Genomic DNA, 20,033 nt, shown 5'->3' with positions numbered 1-20,033 from the left:
ATATGTAAGATAATACTTGTAAATTTACTATTTTAAAAAACTTCTGAGAAGTGGTGATTTTAAAAGTTTGCTAATATCTGATGACTCAAGCATCCAAAATATTTACACAAATTATGAGAAAAGAGATGAACTAGGATAAACAGAAAAGAAAGGAGATGTAGGCAAAGTCCTACCACATGGATTTCAATTTAAATTAATAAAACTTCCGAAACTCAGTTCAGCCACCTTCAACTACTAGAATCTTAATACTGAATACTATTTGTTTCTTTTTTTTTTTTTTTTTTTGAGGTACCAGGGGCTGGGGACTGTATGTGGGAAGCTGGCACTCAACCACTGAGCCACATCAGCATCTCTGAGTTGTTTTTTGTTTGTTTTAAAAGGAGGCACCAGGAACCAAACCCAGGACCTCCCATGGGGTAGGTGGGAGCTCAACTGCTTGAGCCACATCTGCTCCCAGTACTAAATACTTTTAAAAAATAAAGTCTTGAAAATTTTTAACAAATATGACCTGTTTAATACTGTACAGACAAACAGGCATAAATACACAATGAATTGAAAACATCCTTGGCCAGCCTTTCTACTGCAAAATACAAATGTTTTCCTTACATTTTTTTAATAAATCAAATTGACCCCTTCTGTTCGATCGTGTGAAACTTTCTTGTAATTAATCTAAACAAGATTAATGTAAAAGATGCTGTTCTAGCAATGGAAAAGTTGCGGGAACCAAGACTATCCAAGACAGCACTATTATGGTGCAAACTTGCTTACCACCCATCACAGGCCTTTCCAATTCTGCCTGACACTTTTAATCTAGAAATTCTGTGCAAATGGAGAAATCCTCATACAGAGTAATGTACCCCCACACCTCCACCTTCCTTAGTCCCTTCATCAATTAAGGAAACAAAGGCTGTTCAGTCATACCACCAAAAGTTAGGGAAATATTCTATGATATTAATGGTTTAACAATGCCTGTCTTTCAATTCGGCTAGAAATACTACATTCCAAAATTATTTTTCCACCTCAATGTTTAGGACAAACATTCTCCTCAAGTTTGCCTCAGACTTCTACTTTCCATGCTAAGAAATTAAATGGCACTTAACATCAAGACAGGCATCCTTCCTTAAACAATGTAAAAACATTATTAGGTTTTGAAGTATAAAAGTGCTGTGAAATAGCATTAACACAACCTTGTAAAGGTTAAAACAAGTGCTCTCACAAGCCAGTTCGGCTATGGGGATAAGTCAAGAATGAGTTTAAGCAACTACTTGTTGAAACGTACTGAATTGGTTCTTTTCCTCTTCCAACAGTCAGGATTTAAACGTTTTTGTTCTTCAGCCAAAGCCTTTGCTTCTAGTGTGTACATCCTTCTCTCTTCATTCTTCATTTTCTTCCACCTGTCACCAAGGATCACACTTATGGCTCTGTAAAATAAATATTTACACAATTTTGAATCCAAGAATTTTTTCCATAAAACTTAGGTCAAGTGCTGCTACTTCAGGAAGAAATGTAGTGTTAAAAAAGACAAAACTCTGGTCCAACATAAGGAAAGGAAAAGGTCAAGGCTATAATAGTCGTTTCTAGTAAAATCCCCAAACATATGGTCTGTTCATCATAATCTCCATGGTTAAAACCTCCAGGCATAGTGCCAATATTTCCAATTGTCAGAGGACACTGAAAACAGCGAGGATACATCTGAAATTATGTTCTTCAAAGCTTAGATTAAAAAACAAGTTATTTCAAATAAAAGGTTTAAATTACCAGTCTCTATCCTGACGTATTGGTTTTAAAGATTAAGGTATAAATGTAGACAATGTTCAGTATCAGCAGTATATTCAACTTATATTAAAAACCATTTTTTCTGTTTGTGCCTGTACCCAAATAGTTATGAGAGTCCTTTTTTATTTAAGAAAATACAGTGAAAATGTGATGGCATTAACTATACACAACCTGTTTATCTCCTGAGATAATAACAAGTAAACCTGAGGCAATATTCACACTTATTACTTAGGAAAATTGGATAAACTCAAAGGGTAAGAAGTAGTCAAACTGATAAGATACACGATGATAGAAATTTGAATCTATTTCTATTTATAAATGAAACTTTATAGATTTTGTTAAAGGTACAATATATAATTGGTTCACACATTTACCACTTAAACAAATCAATATGAAATATTCACATACACACACCCATTCCAATCTTTCAAAGTAAGAATATGAAAAATTTGACATTTGGAAATCAAGTTTATTATATAACTTCATGTAAGGTAAAATTAAATGTGGGCAACACTATAGATTATAATCTGCTCTGGAATGAATATTTATAATTTCCCTTCCCTGAGCAAGTATAAAATAAATACATCTAAGTTTTTGCAGTGAACTTTAACATTCAGTTTGATATTTATACCAACTTAAAATGACATTCCTAAATTATATCTCTCTGGTCTATCCTAGTATACATTCCCTCCCAATATGCCCCAAAATGTGGAGTTCTTTATTCAATGAATTAAGACATCCCTTTTAGAGAGGATGAAAAAGTACAAATTCAAAACTAAATTTGATTTGTCAGTTCAATTTAGAAACATATCAGTGCATCTGATATCCCTCCATATTGGATGATTACAACATATCACATGGGCACAGTGCTAAAAATGGAGGAAAAAATATGATTTATAAGCAATAAAGGGTCTAACCTGATACAACTGGAGATCTTAAAAATAGAAAAAAAAACAAAGAAGCTAAACTTATGATTTAATTATCCAGAATTATAAATAAATCCTTGCTGTTGGAAAAAGAGAGTAATTTATGAATTCTATTTCTAGAATTCATTTATATTTAATTATATTTATATTTAATATATTTAATAATTATATTTAATTATATTTAATAATTAAGTACTATGTGCAGTCTTAAATTAGACACCATGAGGAAATAAATACAAAGAGAAATGCAGCACAGTTCCTATTATTAGATTTCTAAGGCCAGTCACTTTCTCAGTTTTAAGAAAAGTGTATGTGTGGGGGGGGCTTCATTTTAAAGAGCCTCTGAAAGTATATTTTCTATGAGAAAATCATATATTAGTCATTTAGGAAGCAAACCTCCACACTGAATTTTTTTAAAAAAATGCAATTTAACCTCTTTTTACTAAAGAGATTGAAGAGCAGAAATTAGATTAATTGTCCAAAGTCACACAGGCAACACAGCTAAGAATTACAAAATTTCAGTGGTGTTGAAAAGACCCTTAACATTCTTGATTCAGTAATTCTACATTTAGGAATCTAAAGAAATAACTAGAAACTAGTTACAGAGATATTCATTACAGTGTTACTTAATGCAGTATTTTCAATGAAAATTGACTAAGAAACATACATATGCATCAACTCCCAAATCAGTGATTCATTTGGATTAAAAAGCTTCTCTTTTAAAATATAAATAATACATAGAATTAAACTCATCAGGCACTCACACCTGAATTTACAAATGAGTTATTTTATATGGATAAACATTTGATTTTTCTCATGAGATCAAGGATAAAATAATTTGACTGTCAGGGAAACAGTAAGACTGGAAGAATATAACATTACTACGTGGAGATTCTGGTGCTTATCAGCAGAGACCCTACGAAATGAGTCAAGGGGTACAGAAAAGAAAGTAGGAAAGACTAGAATTAATTTTTATTCCTGGACTCTACTGGGAATAACTCTAAGTCCAGCCTTTCAACAATTTTGTCAGTTTAAAACAAATTGTCCAAGCTTGTGCACTACATAGTATGACAGAGCTGTAAAACAAGTATATCCTTGAAATCTGACACAAGTGACAGTCTTTTCTATAAAGCTCAAAAAAAGAATGCAAGGAGATGCATTCTGCTACTTTATAGAACCTAGATGATATTCTAAGTAATGAACAGAGGGTAAACCACCTTCTTTCCATAGAAAGAATAAGAATAGATATTCTACCTGGCCCAATTAAATTATTTTTAAAAGTCCCTCTACATTCTAAAAGACGCTGCTAAAGAGAATGGAATAATATTTATTTGACAATAGGACAATAGGACAACACTTGAAAATTAAGGGTTTTCAGAACTGACTATAGTTTTGGTAGAGGAATAAGGTTATGTTTGGGAGGAGAGGGTGTTAAGGCACTTTCTGAAATTTAATTATTGCCCCAGAAAGCCTACTGGGTCAAACACTTACATAGATTCCTGATACAGAAGCAGTTTTCACTTTTCATTATTAACCCTAAGCAATGAATGCCTGCATCTTTCAAAAAATTTTTTTGACAAAAGAATCATTTGATTTCATGCAATGTCCAAGCTCAAGACTCTAAGGATTAGTCTATGCTAAATTAAATTTAAATTAAGGGAAGCGGACTTGGCCCAGTGGATAGGGCATCCGTCTACCACATGAGAGGTCCAAGGTTCAAACCCTGGGCCTCCTTGATCCTTGTGGAGCTGGCCCACACGCAGTGCTGATGCCCGCAAGGGGTGTCCCCCGCGTAGGGGAGCCCCACACACAAGGAGTGAGCCCCGTAAGGAGAGCCACTCAGCGCGAAAGAAGTGCAGCCTGTCCGGGAATGGCGCCACACACATGGAGAGCTGACACAGCAAGATGACGCAACAAAAAGAAACAGATTCCCGTGCCGCTGACAACAACAAAAGCGGACAAAGAACACACACGCAGCGAATGGACACAGAGAACAGACAACCAGGGGGTTGGGGGGGGGTGGAGAGAAATAAAATAAATCTTAAAAAAATTTTTTAATTAATATAAAGAAGTGATAGAATAAATACTTGCATAATTACACACTGATTAAAGAAGCCAATTACTGATTTTTTTTGGTCCAAATCTGTAACACAGGGTTAAAATAAGAACCTCAAACTCATTTTTTTCCAGCTTTTCTTTGTTTAGACTGATTACAAGGAGAAAGAACCCTCCAGAAAACTTTCCTCTATTTCTAAAACATGATCCAAAGAATATGTCTTTCAGTAACCAAGTTTTTTAATGTTCCTTATAGAGCTTAAACTGATTTAAATGCCTGATAAAAATTTCCCAAATTTGTCTAAGCAAATACCTGGAACTGTTGGTTGTTGAAACTGTTACTTCTAATAGGCAAAAGACACTTAATATTATTTTAAAAGGTAAAACCTTATCACTTAGGCAATCTAATTGTCTAGGTATTATAAAGTAATTAATTAGTAATTTTTAGAGCCCTAAAAATTCCCCTTAAACTTTTTAAAGTCAATATGAGAAAATTTTAAAATTCAATAATAAAAGCTAATGAAAAAAATGTAATTTAACTTTCCTAGTTACTGTGAACTTAATGAAATGTTATTCAATTATCATCATCAGAATTATCACCATGTAATTACCTGTTATCTTTCCCTGGATACATCTGAGTATATTCAACTCTGTATTTTTTGGCAAAAAGCATGAAGGCATTCATTGGTCTTTTGCACTTGTTAGGAGAAGTGGCACTCACAGTCCCTGAGCTGTGGTTTTTGACAGCTTTAGCATACAAAGAATTGGAAGAGAGCTGTGATGATCCAGGTGAGCCACAGTTTTTACTGAATCCAGATCTTGTAAAGTCTTGCCCACCAGGTCCTCCACAAGACAAAGATGCACGACGCTGACGAGCCATACTACTTAACACATAAACCGCAGAAGAATCCATAGGTGTAAAGTCATAGCTACAAAATTAAAAATTAACATGATTTTAATTCAATTTAGATTATCCGATTTGTAAAAACAAGTTTATTAAACCCTTAACATTTGATTTTAAATTTCTATTTTCCCCATACAATGTTAACAACATTACTTTAACAACTTCGCCAATGATATGTGCTTATAAATTGAAACCTTGTAGATCACAAATATTTTCATTTTAAAAAATCGTGAGAATAAGAAATTCAAAAAGAAAAAAAAATATTTCGAGCCCCCAAAAGAATGTTATAATCCACACATACTTTACTCATACCAAGTACCTCCTCCAGAGCACACTCACAACCTATTTATTCTTACTTTTAGTTTAAATTTTGATAAATTTGATCATCCGATTTCTTGGCCTAAACAAGCTTAAAAATGGAAAATTTAAACCGACTGTCAGGCCTAGGGATTAACTATTTGAGTATACAAAGGTAAGTAGATAAGGGAAGTTAAAAACAGTTAAAAGCTGAAGAAACTCAAAATACACAGTAACCCGGGTCATTTATTTAGGGAGCAGCAGTCATACACACATCAGTATCCCCCGAAGGCCATCCATGTATTATAGCAAAGCCTAACAACATAAAAGTTCATAGTAAAAACGCAGATTTTTTAGAAAAGGCACATTTTGTTCTTTATATTTCACACTTATGGGGGCCTGAAAATAAGCTATTCATACATTCTTCTTAATCATCTCAACAAACCTGCTTAGAGGTATCGTTATCCCCTCTTTTACATGAAGAAACATAAGAAAGGTAAAGTTCGAGGCCACACTGCAAGGATTTGAGCCCAGATCAATCCACCTCAAAAGCCCTAGGTTTCCTCACCACACGATGGTACCTCACATTGCCAAAAAATCGAGGACTCTCTGACCAACACCCAAGTGAACAAATCATTATATTAACTGAAAATATTAGATGAATATTAGAACTAATATAGACCATAGCCTAATAATATACACCCAAAGAATTCTCTTGTTCTAATGGTATCAACTCTTCCCATCTATACTTTTCACCTACACTTGGCAGAAAACCTTTTATTCAGCTTTTATTCTGAACTCAGCTTATACTTCTCTCTCTGAAATAGAAATTCTTTATCAAAATAGGTTGATATTAGCTATAGGAATGACATCTGCCTAAAGGTAAAGCATATGGGATTATGGATTATTCTAGACAGACTGAGAGGGCTAAATGAATGAGGTCCATGCCATTCACTTAAACACAGTAAAAATGACTTCTACCAATCATCAACCAAACAACCTCTTTTTCTTTTTTAAAAAAGATACTATATAAAATAGGCAGACTTAAACTATGACTCCAAAAACATCTAATAAATGGTGAGCAATCAGTATTATCTGAGAGAAGCAATGCTTGCAAAATATATTAAGCCCCTCCCATATCAATTTGTAAAAACAGCAAACATGCATTATTAATGAATTTATACAAAACTATTAATCTCTAATGAAGGAAAATATTAAATTACAATTCAAAATACCAAAAGATTTAAAAATAGAGCAAGCTAATTAAGTGCTGACTGAAGCCTAAAAACTCTACCCTCTAGTGCAGGGGTTCTTAACTGGGGGTCTGTAAGCTTATAAAAAAAACATTAATTCTTGTGAGGGCATGTTGATGACTGGTGTGATATATTTACTAAATAATACACAGTATAGTGTAGACTTAGTAAGGGGTCCGTGGAACAAAAAAGGTTAAGAACCCTGCTCTAGTGGCACAAATTTAACCATCTACTCCCATTATGAATATAACAAATCAATATGCAATATTCAATCACAGAATTGAGAATTTTGACATGACTACAGCTTAAAATATGACCAAAAAGATCTATCAATACTTTGCTGCAATCCCTCAGATAAGTATTCATTCTCACTAAACTACCCACTGTTCCTGAAATGTGCTGTTTCACACCTCAACTTTTTATATGTGCTTTTCCTGAAGCTGAGAATGCCCTTCCTCACCTTTGTCTAATTACTCTTCCTGTAAAGTTTCACAATAATGTAGTGTTTATTAACCATGCCACATATATTAACTCATTTAACCCTCTCTCCAATCGGTATCCACATTTTAAAGACTTAAAAGCAAAAAGAGCCAAAGAAAGGTTAACCCTTAAATAAGTAAATGAATTACCCAGCTAATGCATTGCAGAGCTAGGGTTGAGAGTCCAGGCAGTCGGGCTCCAGAGTTCACACTCCTACCATGCTACACTGCATCTCAATCAGCATTTACCACATTGTATACATTTACTAATCCATTTCCTTCTCTAGACTGGAAGCAAAGAAGGCAGGGTCCCCTGTTATAACTGATTTAAATCAATGCCCAGCACATACTCTGGCTCTCAAATGTTTCAATGAGTGGTGGAAGGATTAAATAAACTAATTCTGGAGAACATAATACTATAAAATTTTAATTGATTCAAATCCCGGCCCAGCCACTTACTAGTAATATGACCTTGGGCAAATTAAACCATCCAGCCCCAGTTTACTCATTTGTAAAATGAAGATAATACATATTTTTCAGTATTGCTGAAAGAACAATACATGTGAAGTACTTAGGACAGAGGCTGACACATCGTAGGGTACTCAATAAGGAGTAACTAATATTTCTATAGAAGTAGGCTAGATTAATAAAGTACTGAATTTGGAATCTTTACAAGATAAATGCTTGAATTCTAGTTCTGTCACTAACTGGTTATGTTTTAGGCATGTAACTTAACTTCTTTCAGGTACATTTTTTTTTTTTTAAAAGATTTATTTATTTATTTAATTCCCGCCCCGTTGTCTGTTCTCTGGGTCTATTTGCTGCATCTTTTTTCTTTGTCCGCTTCTATTGTCATCAGCAGCACGGGAAGTGTGGGCGGTGCCATTCCTGGGCAGGCTGCACTTTCTTTTGCACTGGGCAGCTCTCACGGGCGCACTCCTTGCACGTGGGGCTCCCCTACACAGGGGACACCCCTGCGTGGCACGGCACTCCTGGTGCGCATCAGCACTGCGCATGGGCCAGCTCCACACGGGTCAAGGAGGTCCGGGGTTTGAACCGCGGACCTCCCATGTGTTAGACGGACGCCCTAACCACTGGGGCCAAGTCTGTTTCCTCAGGTACATTCTATAAATGAGGATATAATCTACTAAGAGTAATGAAGATTAAATAAACATATTTACAATGCCTGATATATAGTAGTTAGTTACATTATCATTTCACTTGAAGAGAAATGTTGACTTCACAAAGTGAAAAGTGACTAGTTTAAACCTGCGTGATGCCCTGAGCACTGCCCTCAATTTTCAATGTCTTAGAATGGGCTTCTTTAAATCCTGCTTTCACTGGTACTAGTGTTCAAAAGTGCAACAATTTATTGCTGCTTTCTTGTCCTTTTCAAGCAAGAATCTGTTCAGATATCCTTCCCTGTACATCATAATCCAAGAGCTTGCCCTAAATCCACAAACGGTACTGGGACTTTATTCTCTGGTCCCCTCCTGGACTATGCTTCTTCCTGTTTTCTTTCCCTTCTTGCCCTCCCCCTATGCTAGGCAATGTGGCCTTCTCCCCAAGTCATAATTCACTTCTACAATTAGGATCGTTTACTACAATTTTAAAAATGTTAATTGTTTACTGCAATTTAGTAAACATCATGATTCTCAACTTTTTTCTATGGCTTCTCCTAGATGAAACTCCATTTCTATTCCTTTGAAAGAGGGGGAAAGAGAGATATGATATTGCTGTTATATTGTGGTCACACCACAGTAGAGAGAGATCAGTGTCCAAGGTCATCCTGCCCTAAGGGTGATAGCTATCATGTGATTATGAGAACATGCCATCTTGGAAAGACAAGAATTATGTAGTCAAGTTTTCCTTTCAGCTTTAAAAATCAAAGTTCTGCAATCTGCAATATCTGATATATTAAAAAAATGTTTATAATACAGTAATGAAGCATACAGATACCAGCGAATAAGCATATAGATACAGTGAACCTACAACTCAAATTAAGAAATATAGTATTTCCAGTATCACTCAAGTTCCATATTTGTCGCCCCCAGGGGGTAACCAACCACTAGGGTGGGTTATCATTCCCTTGTTTTTAAAATAATTTTATTATAAAAATGTTATTTATAAATACAACATATATTAACAGTAATATAATGTTGATGGATTAAAATAGTATAAATTTTGTGAAAAAGTTAGCACAGCAAGCCTGACTGCTATAGCTATGACATGTCTGCTCACAAGGTTGGCCCCTGGCCAGCATCTGGAACTTGGATTTTGTGAGGGCTCCCACCATTCCCAGAACTGTTTAAGTGGCTCCCTGTGTCAAAAATGTATATACAAACCATATGGTTTACACTAAACACCTGCTTTCCTTCTGAGAATTTGGAATTTTTTTATGTGGCAGGCAGAGGCTAACTATATGTCCAGTTCCCACCTCCCCCAAAAAACCCTCCTGGGTGCTAATTGTTTAACGAGCCTCCCTGGTAGAAAACAATTCACACATGTTGTGTCAACTCAATTAAGTGCATCCTGTGTGACTCCACTGGGAGAGGACCCTTGGAAGCTTGTACCTAGTTGCCCCAGACTTCACCCCATGCCTTTTCCTTTGCTGATTTTGCTTTGTATAGTATATGCAAGGTATATATGTATATATGCATTTACTTATATATGGAAATAAGTAAATAAATATTAATTGATCCATGTTTTAAAATGTATACTTAAGGTTCATTCCTTTTCTAATAATAAAAAGCATTCCATTCTATGATTATATCACAATTTATGTATTCATTGTTAACGGGTACTGATATTGTTTGAATGGTTTTGCTATCATGAGCAAACTAGCTACAAACATATTCATTGATCTCCTAATGCATATCTATAAGAATTTATGTCTCTAAAGCATATATACATAGGAAGGGAATTGCCATTTTATCTTTGGAAGATTTTATATCAGTTTACACTCTCAACAAACATAAGAGTTATCACTGATCCACATCCCAAATATACTCAGGAGTATCAGACCTTAAAATGTGTCTCATTTTTCTATAATTTTTCTGAGAATATATGAGGGATGTAATCAAACAGCATTTAGATTCCAACCTTGCAGACATTTTTTCCCCCTTTTTAGAGTAGTTGTGGGTTTACAGAATAATCATGCAAAACATAAAGGATTCCCATAAACAACCACCCTATTAACACCTTGCACTGGTGTGGAACATTTGTTATAATTGATGATAGCATATTTTTATAATTGTACGATTAACCATAGTCCATGGTTTAACTTACAGTTCACTGTGGTATAGTTTCATGGACTTTTAAAAAAATTTTATTGTTACCATATATACAATCTGTCATTTCCCCCTTTTAATCACATTCAGATATCTATTTCAGTGCTATTAATTACATTCATACTGTTGTGCTACTATCACCACCATCCAGTAACAAAACATTCCATATAGGAACTCTATACATTTTAAGCCTTAACTTCTCATTCTCTATCCCCAACCTCAACCCCTGGTAATCTATATTCTAAATTCTGACTCTATGAGTCTGCTAACTCTATTTCAAATCAATGAGATAATACAATATTTGTCCTTTTGGGTCTGGTTTATTTCATTCAACAACATGTCTTCAATGTTATCATATCCATGTTGTCCCATGTAATTTTCTGAGCACATGCTAAGCCATTCGCTAGTTTTTTTCACCTTACTTTTCCATACAGTAAGCAAATATATTAATGTTATATTCTGTAATATTAAATTGAATGAAATAAAACCTACAGATCAGAAGGAACTCCTGAGAATTCTCTACTTAGGGGCCATATGGGCCTATGGACTGGATAATTATCTTTAAAAAATGAGTCTTTAAATCCGAGGTATTTGCATACAGGTTTTGCTGGGTACCTTCTTCAAGTCTAATTCAGTTTTTCTCAAACTGTAGTATAAATAAAAGTGACCCCACAGGATTATAAATAAATATAAAACCACACAAACTATATTTTTCAGGTTATTTAAAGGCCTTCCAATAGTAGTTGGACTGCATGAGATGCTGGCCTGATACAGGAATTTTTTTTTACTATCAAAGCTGATCTATTAACTGTCATATAATGTATTAATTTTCCTAATCTAATTCTAAATGTTTTTTAAACTCTTTTCATAAAGATTCCTCTGTAAAAGTCCCCATAAGCTACTATTTTATTCTAATTACTAATATTTTTCATTTAATCATATATATTAATATACAATTTTCCTATAATTCTCAAATTTGTAAAGATTTAACCTCCTAAATATTTGACTTAGCAATCATCATAGAAACTAAGGATAAACCTTAAGAGAAAAAAAAATTGAAATAATCCAATATTACCTTTTAAATGTATCAAAAACACCTGAATCATCAAAATTAATGGCATCAGGGTGTCCAGGAGGTAGACATACATCGCCAATATGAATTTCACAGCATGGAATGCCATGCTGTACTACAGTCAAGCTTGGATAAAACGATGACCAACCTAAAGTTAAGTTAAACAACAGTCACATAAAGCATAGGGACTAACAGAAACCACCCTATTTATTATACAACAGATCTATCATTTCTATACCTTAAGAAAAAAAATTACTTCAAGTAAATCCCTAGAGATTTTCTAATGCAAGTCATGTATCATTTCAATAAAGCAACTATTAGGTAAGTATTCCTTTATGTGATGTAAAAGCCCTCCAAAGCTAGTTTAATTCAGCATTTTAAAAATAGATCTCTACCAATCAGCACTTCCATCAAAAATAGTGATAAAAGATGATGATTGAGACCATAAAACAGTTTCTGAATTCTTAAAATATGTTTAACATGATGCTATTGTAATAATGCTCTGAAGAGTGATTCAGGTTTGTAGTACATTTGGTAACTCTAAACCAGATGTCTTATCCAGAATACTCCATTGCCCAAACTATACAAAGATAACAGAGAGCTTACTATATAGTCTACTACATGAATATAAAACTCCTCAGAGTTCTACCTGAATATTGCTAAGACATTTAAGCATCATTAGGTATTATTCCAAGCATTTCCTATGGTAGTTTTATTTAGTTTGAAAGAAATTTTCCCTAAATTTTTTTCTTAATCATCAAAGTCACAAAATATTTAACTGAGGATTTAAGAAGCTTTCTTTTAAAAGTTACTATAAGTTCAGCTGAGGCCCTACCTTTATTTTTAACATAGAAAGGGTGGTCCAGCTTACACTCCACAGTAAGTAAACCATCTTCTACTGTACCAGGATCAAATGTCAACTTCAGTACAGACTCTCCAAATGACACACTTTCTTCATGTGATAATAACTTTAGACCATCAGAACCAAAGCCCTGTAAATATAGGCCAAGAGTGAATGAATTGGAAATTTTCTCTTAAAACATAATGAAGTTCCTATTATATGAAGACTGTGGAAAAGGTAAAAAATGAATAAAACAGGATCCCTGCCTTCAAAGAGCTTTCAAAACAGTATTGAAGAAAGATACATATAGAAAGAACTACAATATAAAACAGACAAGTATAATAATGCTAATGGAGTTCAATAAAGGAAAATATTGATTTCAAAAAAAGAAAGATTGGAAAGACTTTCAATTCCCATTTCAACTGGGATTTAAAAGAATGGAATTTAGAAAAGTGAAAGGACATGCCTTGCACCAGGAACAGTTATAATTAACTTCTTTGGGGAATGCTGATAATTGCTAAAAATACAAGATGAGTTCTGCATTGGGGCTGAGAAAGAGGAACCAGTGAAGTTAGTTAAGGGATCTTAAAGACAAGCAAAGTATTTTTTTTTTTTTAATTTTTTTATTTTTTATTGACTTTGTAATAATATTACATTAAAAATATATATGTGAGGTCCCATTCAACCCCACCCCCCCACCCCCCGCAAAGTATTTTAAACTTGCCTTTTAGAGAGTACTGAGAAGTATGGAATGAAAGAAGGAAAGTATTTTTATTACTATGTTCACTTTAAGATGACAATGACTGCACAATAAAGAAGGTACCTCAAATATTCAATTATTTGAGGATGTAGAGAAGGAAATCCATTGCAGCCCCAAATTCACAAGTAAATAAAAACAGAACTAATGCAGTGGCAATAGAACTAGACTAAGTTTAAATTCAACCAATTTTTATTGAGCAGTTAGTATGTGCCAGGTGCTAGGATCTGAAAATGCAAATACAAACAAGACATAATCCCTACCCATAAATTCACAGAATAGTAGAGATAAACATGCAACAGTTAGCTATAGTATCCTGTCGTTATTACACAAGAATAAATATAAAGCAATGAATGAGAAAGATTATAAAAAAATATCTATAGAAATAAAATTGGTCAACTGCATATAAAGGCAGGAAAGGGAATAGTAATAGAACTTCATAGTTTTGAATCTAGGAATCAAGAAGGATAATAATACCTTTAACACTGATACATGTAACTATGAACTTAATTCTTAAAAAACTGCAACTCAGTGGTTACCATAGGCCCTGAAGGGAAAGGGAGGGAATAATGGATGGAGCATGGGGCATTTTTAGGGCACTGGAACTGGTTTACATGATCCTGCAATGACAGATACAGTCCATTATGCATTTTGTTAGAATCTATAAAAGTGTACAATACAGAATGTAAATCAAAATGTAGGGAAGCAGAGTTGGCCCAATGGATAGGGCATCCGTCTACCATATGGGAGGTCCGCGGTTCAAACTCCAAGCCTCCTTGACCCGTGTGGAGCTGGCCCATGCACAGTGCTGATGCGTGCAAGGAGTGCTGTGCCACGCAGGGGTGTCCCCGCATATGGGAGCCCCACGGGCAAGGAGCACACCCGTAAGGAGAGCCGCCCAGGGTGAAAGAAAGTGCAGCCTGCCCAAGAATGGCACCGCACACATGGAAAGCTGACATAGCAAGATGACCCAACAAAAAGAAACACAGATTCCCGGTGCCACTGATAAGGATAGAAGCGGTCACAGAAGAACACACAGCTAATGACAAAGAGAGCAGACAACCAGGGAGGAAGGGGAGAGAAATAAATAAAAAATAAATCTTTAAATATAAATAAATAAATAGATCTAAATGTAAACCACTGACCATGATTGGTGGCAATGCTTCAGTGTTTATTCACTGACTGCAACAAATGTACCATATTCATTTAAGATGTTACTGATGGGAAAAATGTAAGGGGGATGGGGAATATATGGGAATCCCCTATATTTTCTATGTGGCTTTTCTGTAACCTAAAGTTTCTTGAAAATAAAGTGGAAAAAAAAAAAAACAACAATGGGGGAACATACACAAGAAATTGTCACTGTACATAAAAGATAAAAGATCTTACGAGAATGAAAGATAATGCAAAAAATTATTTTATTTATTTACTTTTACTTTGTATTTTTAATCATTTTTACTTATTTATCTTTTTGGTTTTGTGAGGTTTTGGATTGCAGAAGAGTCCCAACTGTGGCAGGGGAGATCACTTGTCAGGGTGTTGGTGGTGGGGGGATACATGAGGAGAGGTAAACGTGAGGCATTACTCCATGGAATATGAATGTGCTCAAATGGCCATAGGGTGTTTTCCTGGTGGGTGGAGACCCACATAATAACTGAAAGAATACTGAATTCCCATCCTGTGAAGTCCTGCTACATTCTCTAATAGAGTGCCAAGAATCCCTAGAGTACATGGGCAGTGCCTAGTGGAGGAGGACAGACCAATATGCCAAGCCCTCGATATTGATACTTGGATCCAAGCCTCCTCTCAATCAGAAACGGAGTGGGCATCACCATCCCCGAATCCTCAATACTGAGGAATGAACAGGAATAAAGGGGAATGCAACTATGGACCCAAGTAGACTTGCTCTGCATGACATCACAATGACAGAAACAGGCAATTATACTTTTTGCCAAAACCTATAAAATTGAGTGGTGCAGAGTGTAAAGCTTAATGTAAACTTAGTACAATGCTTCAATATATGTTCATCAATTTCAACAAATGTACCACACTAATATGTTACTAATGGGGAAAAGTGTGGGAGGGGGAGGTATATAGGAATCCCCTACATTTTCGATGTAACATTTCTGTAATCAAAACTTCTTTAAAAAGTGAAAAACTAAAAAACTTTTACAAAAAGAACAGGGAAAAAATAAGTCAGGAAAGAAGAAGGTGGGTCCAGTTTTGGTCATACTGAGCTGAGTCTAAAGAACTGACTGAAATTTATGTAGAAATGTCTAATATGCAGGTGGAAATGTGCAAGTAAAGGCTACAGACATGTATTTGTAAATAACTGAATTAAAGAAACTTCTAATTCTTAGAGTCCTACAGATTTAAAAACTAATACAATCCCACTTTACAGCTCAGAAAGCCAATGCCCAGAGGAGTTCATAATATGTCCAAAGTAAAGCCACACAAATAGTTGCTATAAAAGCTAGGAAGAAAGCCCAGGCTTCCCTACTCCAACTTCAGAGTACTTTCCACAAGCCACCATGGAGATGCTGCTGACATGATGGGCAGAGAAAAACTGATGAAGAGAGGTAAAGGAGAGCAGAATATTCAACAATGTGAGCAGGCAAGTAGCCAGACAAAAAGACTGAGACATCAGGAAAATCGAAGTACTATCATGCTATACAAATCAAGGCAAGATTACTTTCAACTGTGTCAAATGCTGCAGAGATTTCAGAGAATAAGTCAAAGTCTCTGGTCCCAGAAATAAGAATAAAGCTAGTGACCTTTGAAACAAATTTCAGAGTAGTAGAGAGCAGACAGACTACAGCAGACTTCACTACAATGAAGAGTAACAATGAAGGAGAGACTTCAAAGGCAGCAAAGTTAGAACTATTTCTCAAGAGACTAAATGGCAAGGGTATATAGGCAGGATCAAAAAGGAATTTTAAGCAAGCACATTTCACATGCCCACTTTTTCTGTCTATGACAAAGTTGGAGAAATTAAAGATTTCAAAGTGAAAGGTCCCAACCAATATTTTGCCCAATGTTTCCCACTTTTTTTTTTAAATATTTATTTATTTATTTATTTCTCTCCCTTCTCCTGCCCCCCACCCCAGTTGTCTGTTCTCTGTGTCTATTTGCTGCGTTGTCTTTGTCTGCTTCTGTTGTTGTCAGCGGCAAGGGAATCTGTGTTTCTTTTAGTTGCGTCATCTTGTTGTGTCAGCTCTCCATGTGGGCAGTGCCGTTCTTCTGCAGGCTGCACTTTCTTTTGTGCTGGGCGGCTCTCCTTACGGGGCGCACTCCTTGTGCATGGGGCTCCCCTACGCGGGGGACACCCCTGCGTGGCAGGGCACTCCTTGCGCGCATCAGCACTGCGCATGGGCCAGCTCCACATGGGTCAAGGAGGTCCAGGGTTTGAACCGCGAACCTCCCAGGTGGTAGACGGATGCCCTAACCACTGAGCCAAGTCCGTCGCCCTTTACCAACTTTTCAACTTAGAAAATGCCAATGTTTCATGGAATCATCCAAGAAGTAACTTAATATAATCAATTCAATTATCCACAGGGGAGGGGATTAAACACTTCATAAATTACCTGTTTATTTTTATTGCCAGTTTAGTTTTCCCAGACATAAAATGGAAAGAGCTAAGAAATAAACTCTTTTCTGCATCTGAGAAAGCATAATTAGGTAAACCTAAAGTCACTGCTCCTTTCTATCAAGCTAGGCAACAAAGCAGTCAGTCACAAAACCTCCACCGAAAATGTAAGGTGTCAATTTAAGTATGAAAGTAAACAGAAAATACTCAAAGATTAACAATAAACATTGTTTCATTTTGAAACATTCTGAAAGAATTTTAAATCTACCTTGTGAATGTCCATGTGGAGTTCTTCCTCATTATCACAGCCTTCGGCTCTAGCAAAATCTTCAACATCCTGCCATTCCTTATTGCTTCCCTTATGAAAGCACAGTCGTGTGCCTAAAGTTTAATAGAAAACAAATATTAGCTATGTGATGAGTGTGTTATACAGGTAAACTTCACAAAGAAAGTTTTGGGCTTTTTTTTTACCTTTCAAAAAACAATGCCAAACTGTTGAAGGCCAAGAATTGCACCATCCCAAATCATCATCATCTGAGAGGGAGGACATGCAGAAAATGCCAGATTCTGACTCACTATTTGCCTATGGAGACGATATTATAAAATCTTTTTACTTTTTAATATATCTTATTAATACTTGGTTTTAACTTCAAGCCTTCAGGATCTCTTAGTCATTCTAAACTTAGGGGAAAATATAATACCTTCAAAAACTGAAGTTTGGGGAAGCTTTAATTAAATACATATTCCCATTTGTAACAACTTTTCTTAACAGTAATAAAACAATACATAAAATCAAATCCAGATCACTAGCTGAACAATGAGATACTATTTATCATTTGTTTGTACTTCAAAAGAATTTCTTAGAGGGAAAAGTTAATATATTTCAACTATTGTGCAAACTTTGTAAAAGTTTAACCTCCTGAATAAACTCACCCTTTCATGCCTGACTGGCGTTTCATTCTTCCAGTGGTGATGAGGAAAGGCTGGCTCACTCTTAGAAGAAGAGGACACTGGTGGAGGGCGTGCATAGGAATGTAAACTTTTGCTAGTAGCTATGATGTGGACAGGAGATGATCTAAAATAAAGCAACAATTTCAACCATAAAGCATAGGTCCTTAAAAAGTAGGTCTTTCTTTCTGCTGAAAAGATCTTCATGTTAATAAAATGCTAATGTTATAAGATACCTATAGAAAACACTAGGTAGACAACAATATTTCATTTATAATATGCTGTTCCTTAACTTTTCACCCAAACCCTCCTGATACATTTTTTTTCAAGATTTATTTTTTTATCTCTCTTCCCTTCCCCCTCCCCCCCAGCTGTCTGCACTCCGTGCCCATTTGCTGTGTGTTCTTCTGTGTCCGCTTCTGTTCTTGTCAGCGGCCCAGGAATCTATGTCTTTCTTTGTTGTGTTATCTTGCTGCATCAGTTCTCCTGTGTTGTGCGGTATCACTCCTGGGCAAGGTCTAGGAGGGAAATCCATCTTAAAGTCCCAAGTCAGGACAATTCTCTGAGATGCCAAAATAGGGATTTGGTCCTTCAAAGAAAAGCTTATGCATGTCTGTACTAACCAAAAAAGAGGAGGAGACATCCTACTTCGCAATTCTTCCTTTACTTACTAAGAAATTTTATTAGCCCTCTCAATTTTTATTTTACCTTTATTAAACTTTTTCTCATTAAAATTTTTAAATGAGGATTTATGAAACTACCTTGTTCCTATATTCATATCACTTTGTAAACAAAAGGTCCCTGAAATTTCCACATACTTTAGACATACTCTCCAATCAATTTTGGAGTTCAAATGACATGCAAAATGTATCATCTTTGCCATATTTCTTTTTAGTAATCATTTACATTTATAGGAAGCATTAGAAAATGGACAAACAAAACTTCCTTAAATTTGTCCTTGCCTTCATAACTAATAAAAGAAAAGGAGGGAAGTGGATTTGGCTGAACTGACAGAGCATCTGCCTACCACATAAGAGGTCCAGGGTTCAAACCCAGGGCCTCCTGGTGAGCTGGCCCACATGCCGTGCCACCCAAGGGTGTCCCCCACATAGGGGAGCCCCACATGCAAGGAGTGTGCCCCTGAAAGAGAGCAGCCCTGCGTGAATCTGTGCCGCTGGCAACAATGCAGGCGGACACAGAAGAACACACAGCGAATGGACACAGAGAGACACAGAGGGGTTGGTGGGGGAATGGGAGAGAAATAAATAAAAAATAAATCTTTAAAAAAAAAAAAAAGAAAATCAGTTATCAGTTCTTCCGTTTAACCATTTCAAACTGAACAATGAAATGCTATAAAACGCATATGGACTAAATATTCTGTAAAAATTTATATGCTAAATATGCCTAAAACATTTCTTCACCCTTCCCTCTATGCAGGGATATCAATTTTACCTGTCCCAAATCCCTTGGTACTGTATAGTTTATGACTTCAGACATCCAAAGCTCAAAAACTAACACTCTATTAAAAAGCTGCCTGAACAAGCACTGACAGAAGGCAGACAAGAGCAGAGCGTGGTCTTTTTCCCTAGGAAGAAGAGAAGCATAAAAAATGCTGCTAAGAATAAATGTACATTGTCTGGGAGGTGCTCTTCTACCTATGTTTTTATTTATATTTACTTTCTTCAGAGGGGTTTACTCAACTTTCCAGAAACTGTATTATTAAATCATCTTGACTTTGCTGTGAAAAATGAAAAGTATTCTCTCTAAACTACATATGGGGGGAAAAAGTTCAGCATTGTATCAGGTAAACCATTCTACTACACTCCTTACATATAAAACAAGAAACTTT

At 35.6% G+C, this 20,033-nt stretch overlaps 1 protein-coding gene across 3 annotated transcripts in view; it reads right to left on the bottom strand.

Annotated features, from left to right (window-relative positions):
- Positions 1–20,033, bottom strand: part of HBP1 (HMG-box transcription factor 1) — a 34,509-nt gene that overhangs the window by 1,501 nt on the left and 12,975 nt on the right. For all 3 annotated transcript variants that reach the window (XM_004462931.4, XM_058297157.2, XM_071215212.1), the window contains exons 4-10: positions 18,170–18,311; positions 17,708–17,819; positions 17,505–17,617; positions 12,888–13,044; positions 12,056–12,200; positions 5,369–5,686; positions 1,280–1,421 (exon numbers count right to left, since the gene is read on the bottom strand). In XM_004462931.4, coding sequence (XP_004462988.1) covers positions 1,280–1,421; positions 5,369–5,686; positions 12,056–12,200; positions 12,888–13,044; positions 17,505–17,617; positions 17,708–17,819; positions 18,170–18,311 — 1,129 coding nt within the window. The remainder of the gene's footprint in view (positions 1–1,279; positions 1,422–5,368; positions 5,687–12,055; positions 12,201–12,887; positions 13,045–17,504; positions 17,618–17,707; positions 17,820–18,169; positions 18,312–20,033) is intronic.

The sequence above is a fragment of the Dasypus novemcinctus genome, chromosome 5 (assembly GCF_030445035.2).
Source record: "Dasypus novemcinctus isolate mDasNov1 chromosome 5, mDasNov1.1.hap2, whole genome shotgun sequence".
Classification (NCBI taxonomy): domain Eukaryota; kingdom Metazoa; phylum Chordata; class Mammalia; order Cingulata; family Dasypodidae; genus Dasypus; species Dasypus novemcinctus.
Note: the sequence above shows the minus strand (reverse complement) of the source record. Positions and strands in the feature narration are given on the sequence as shown.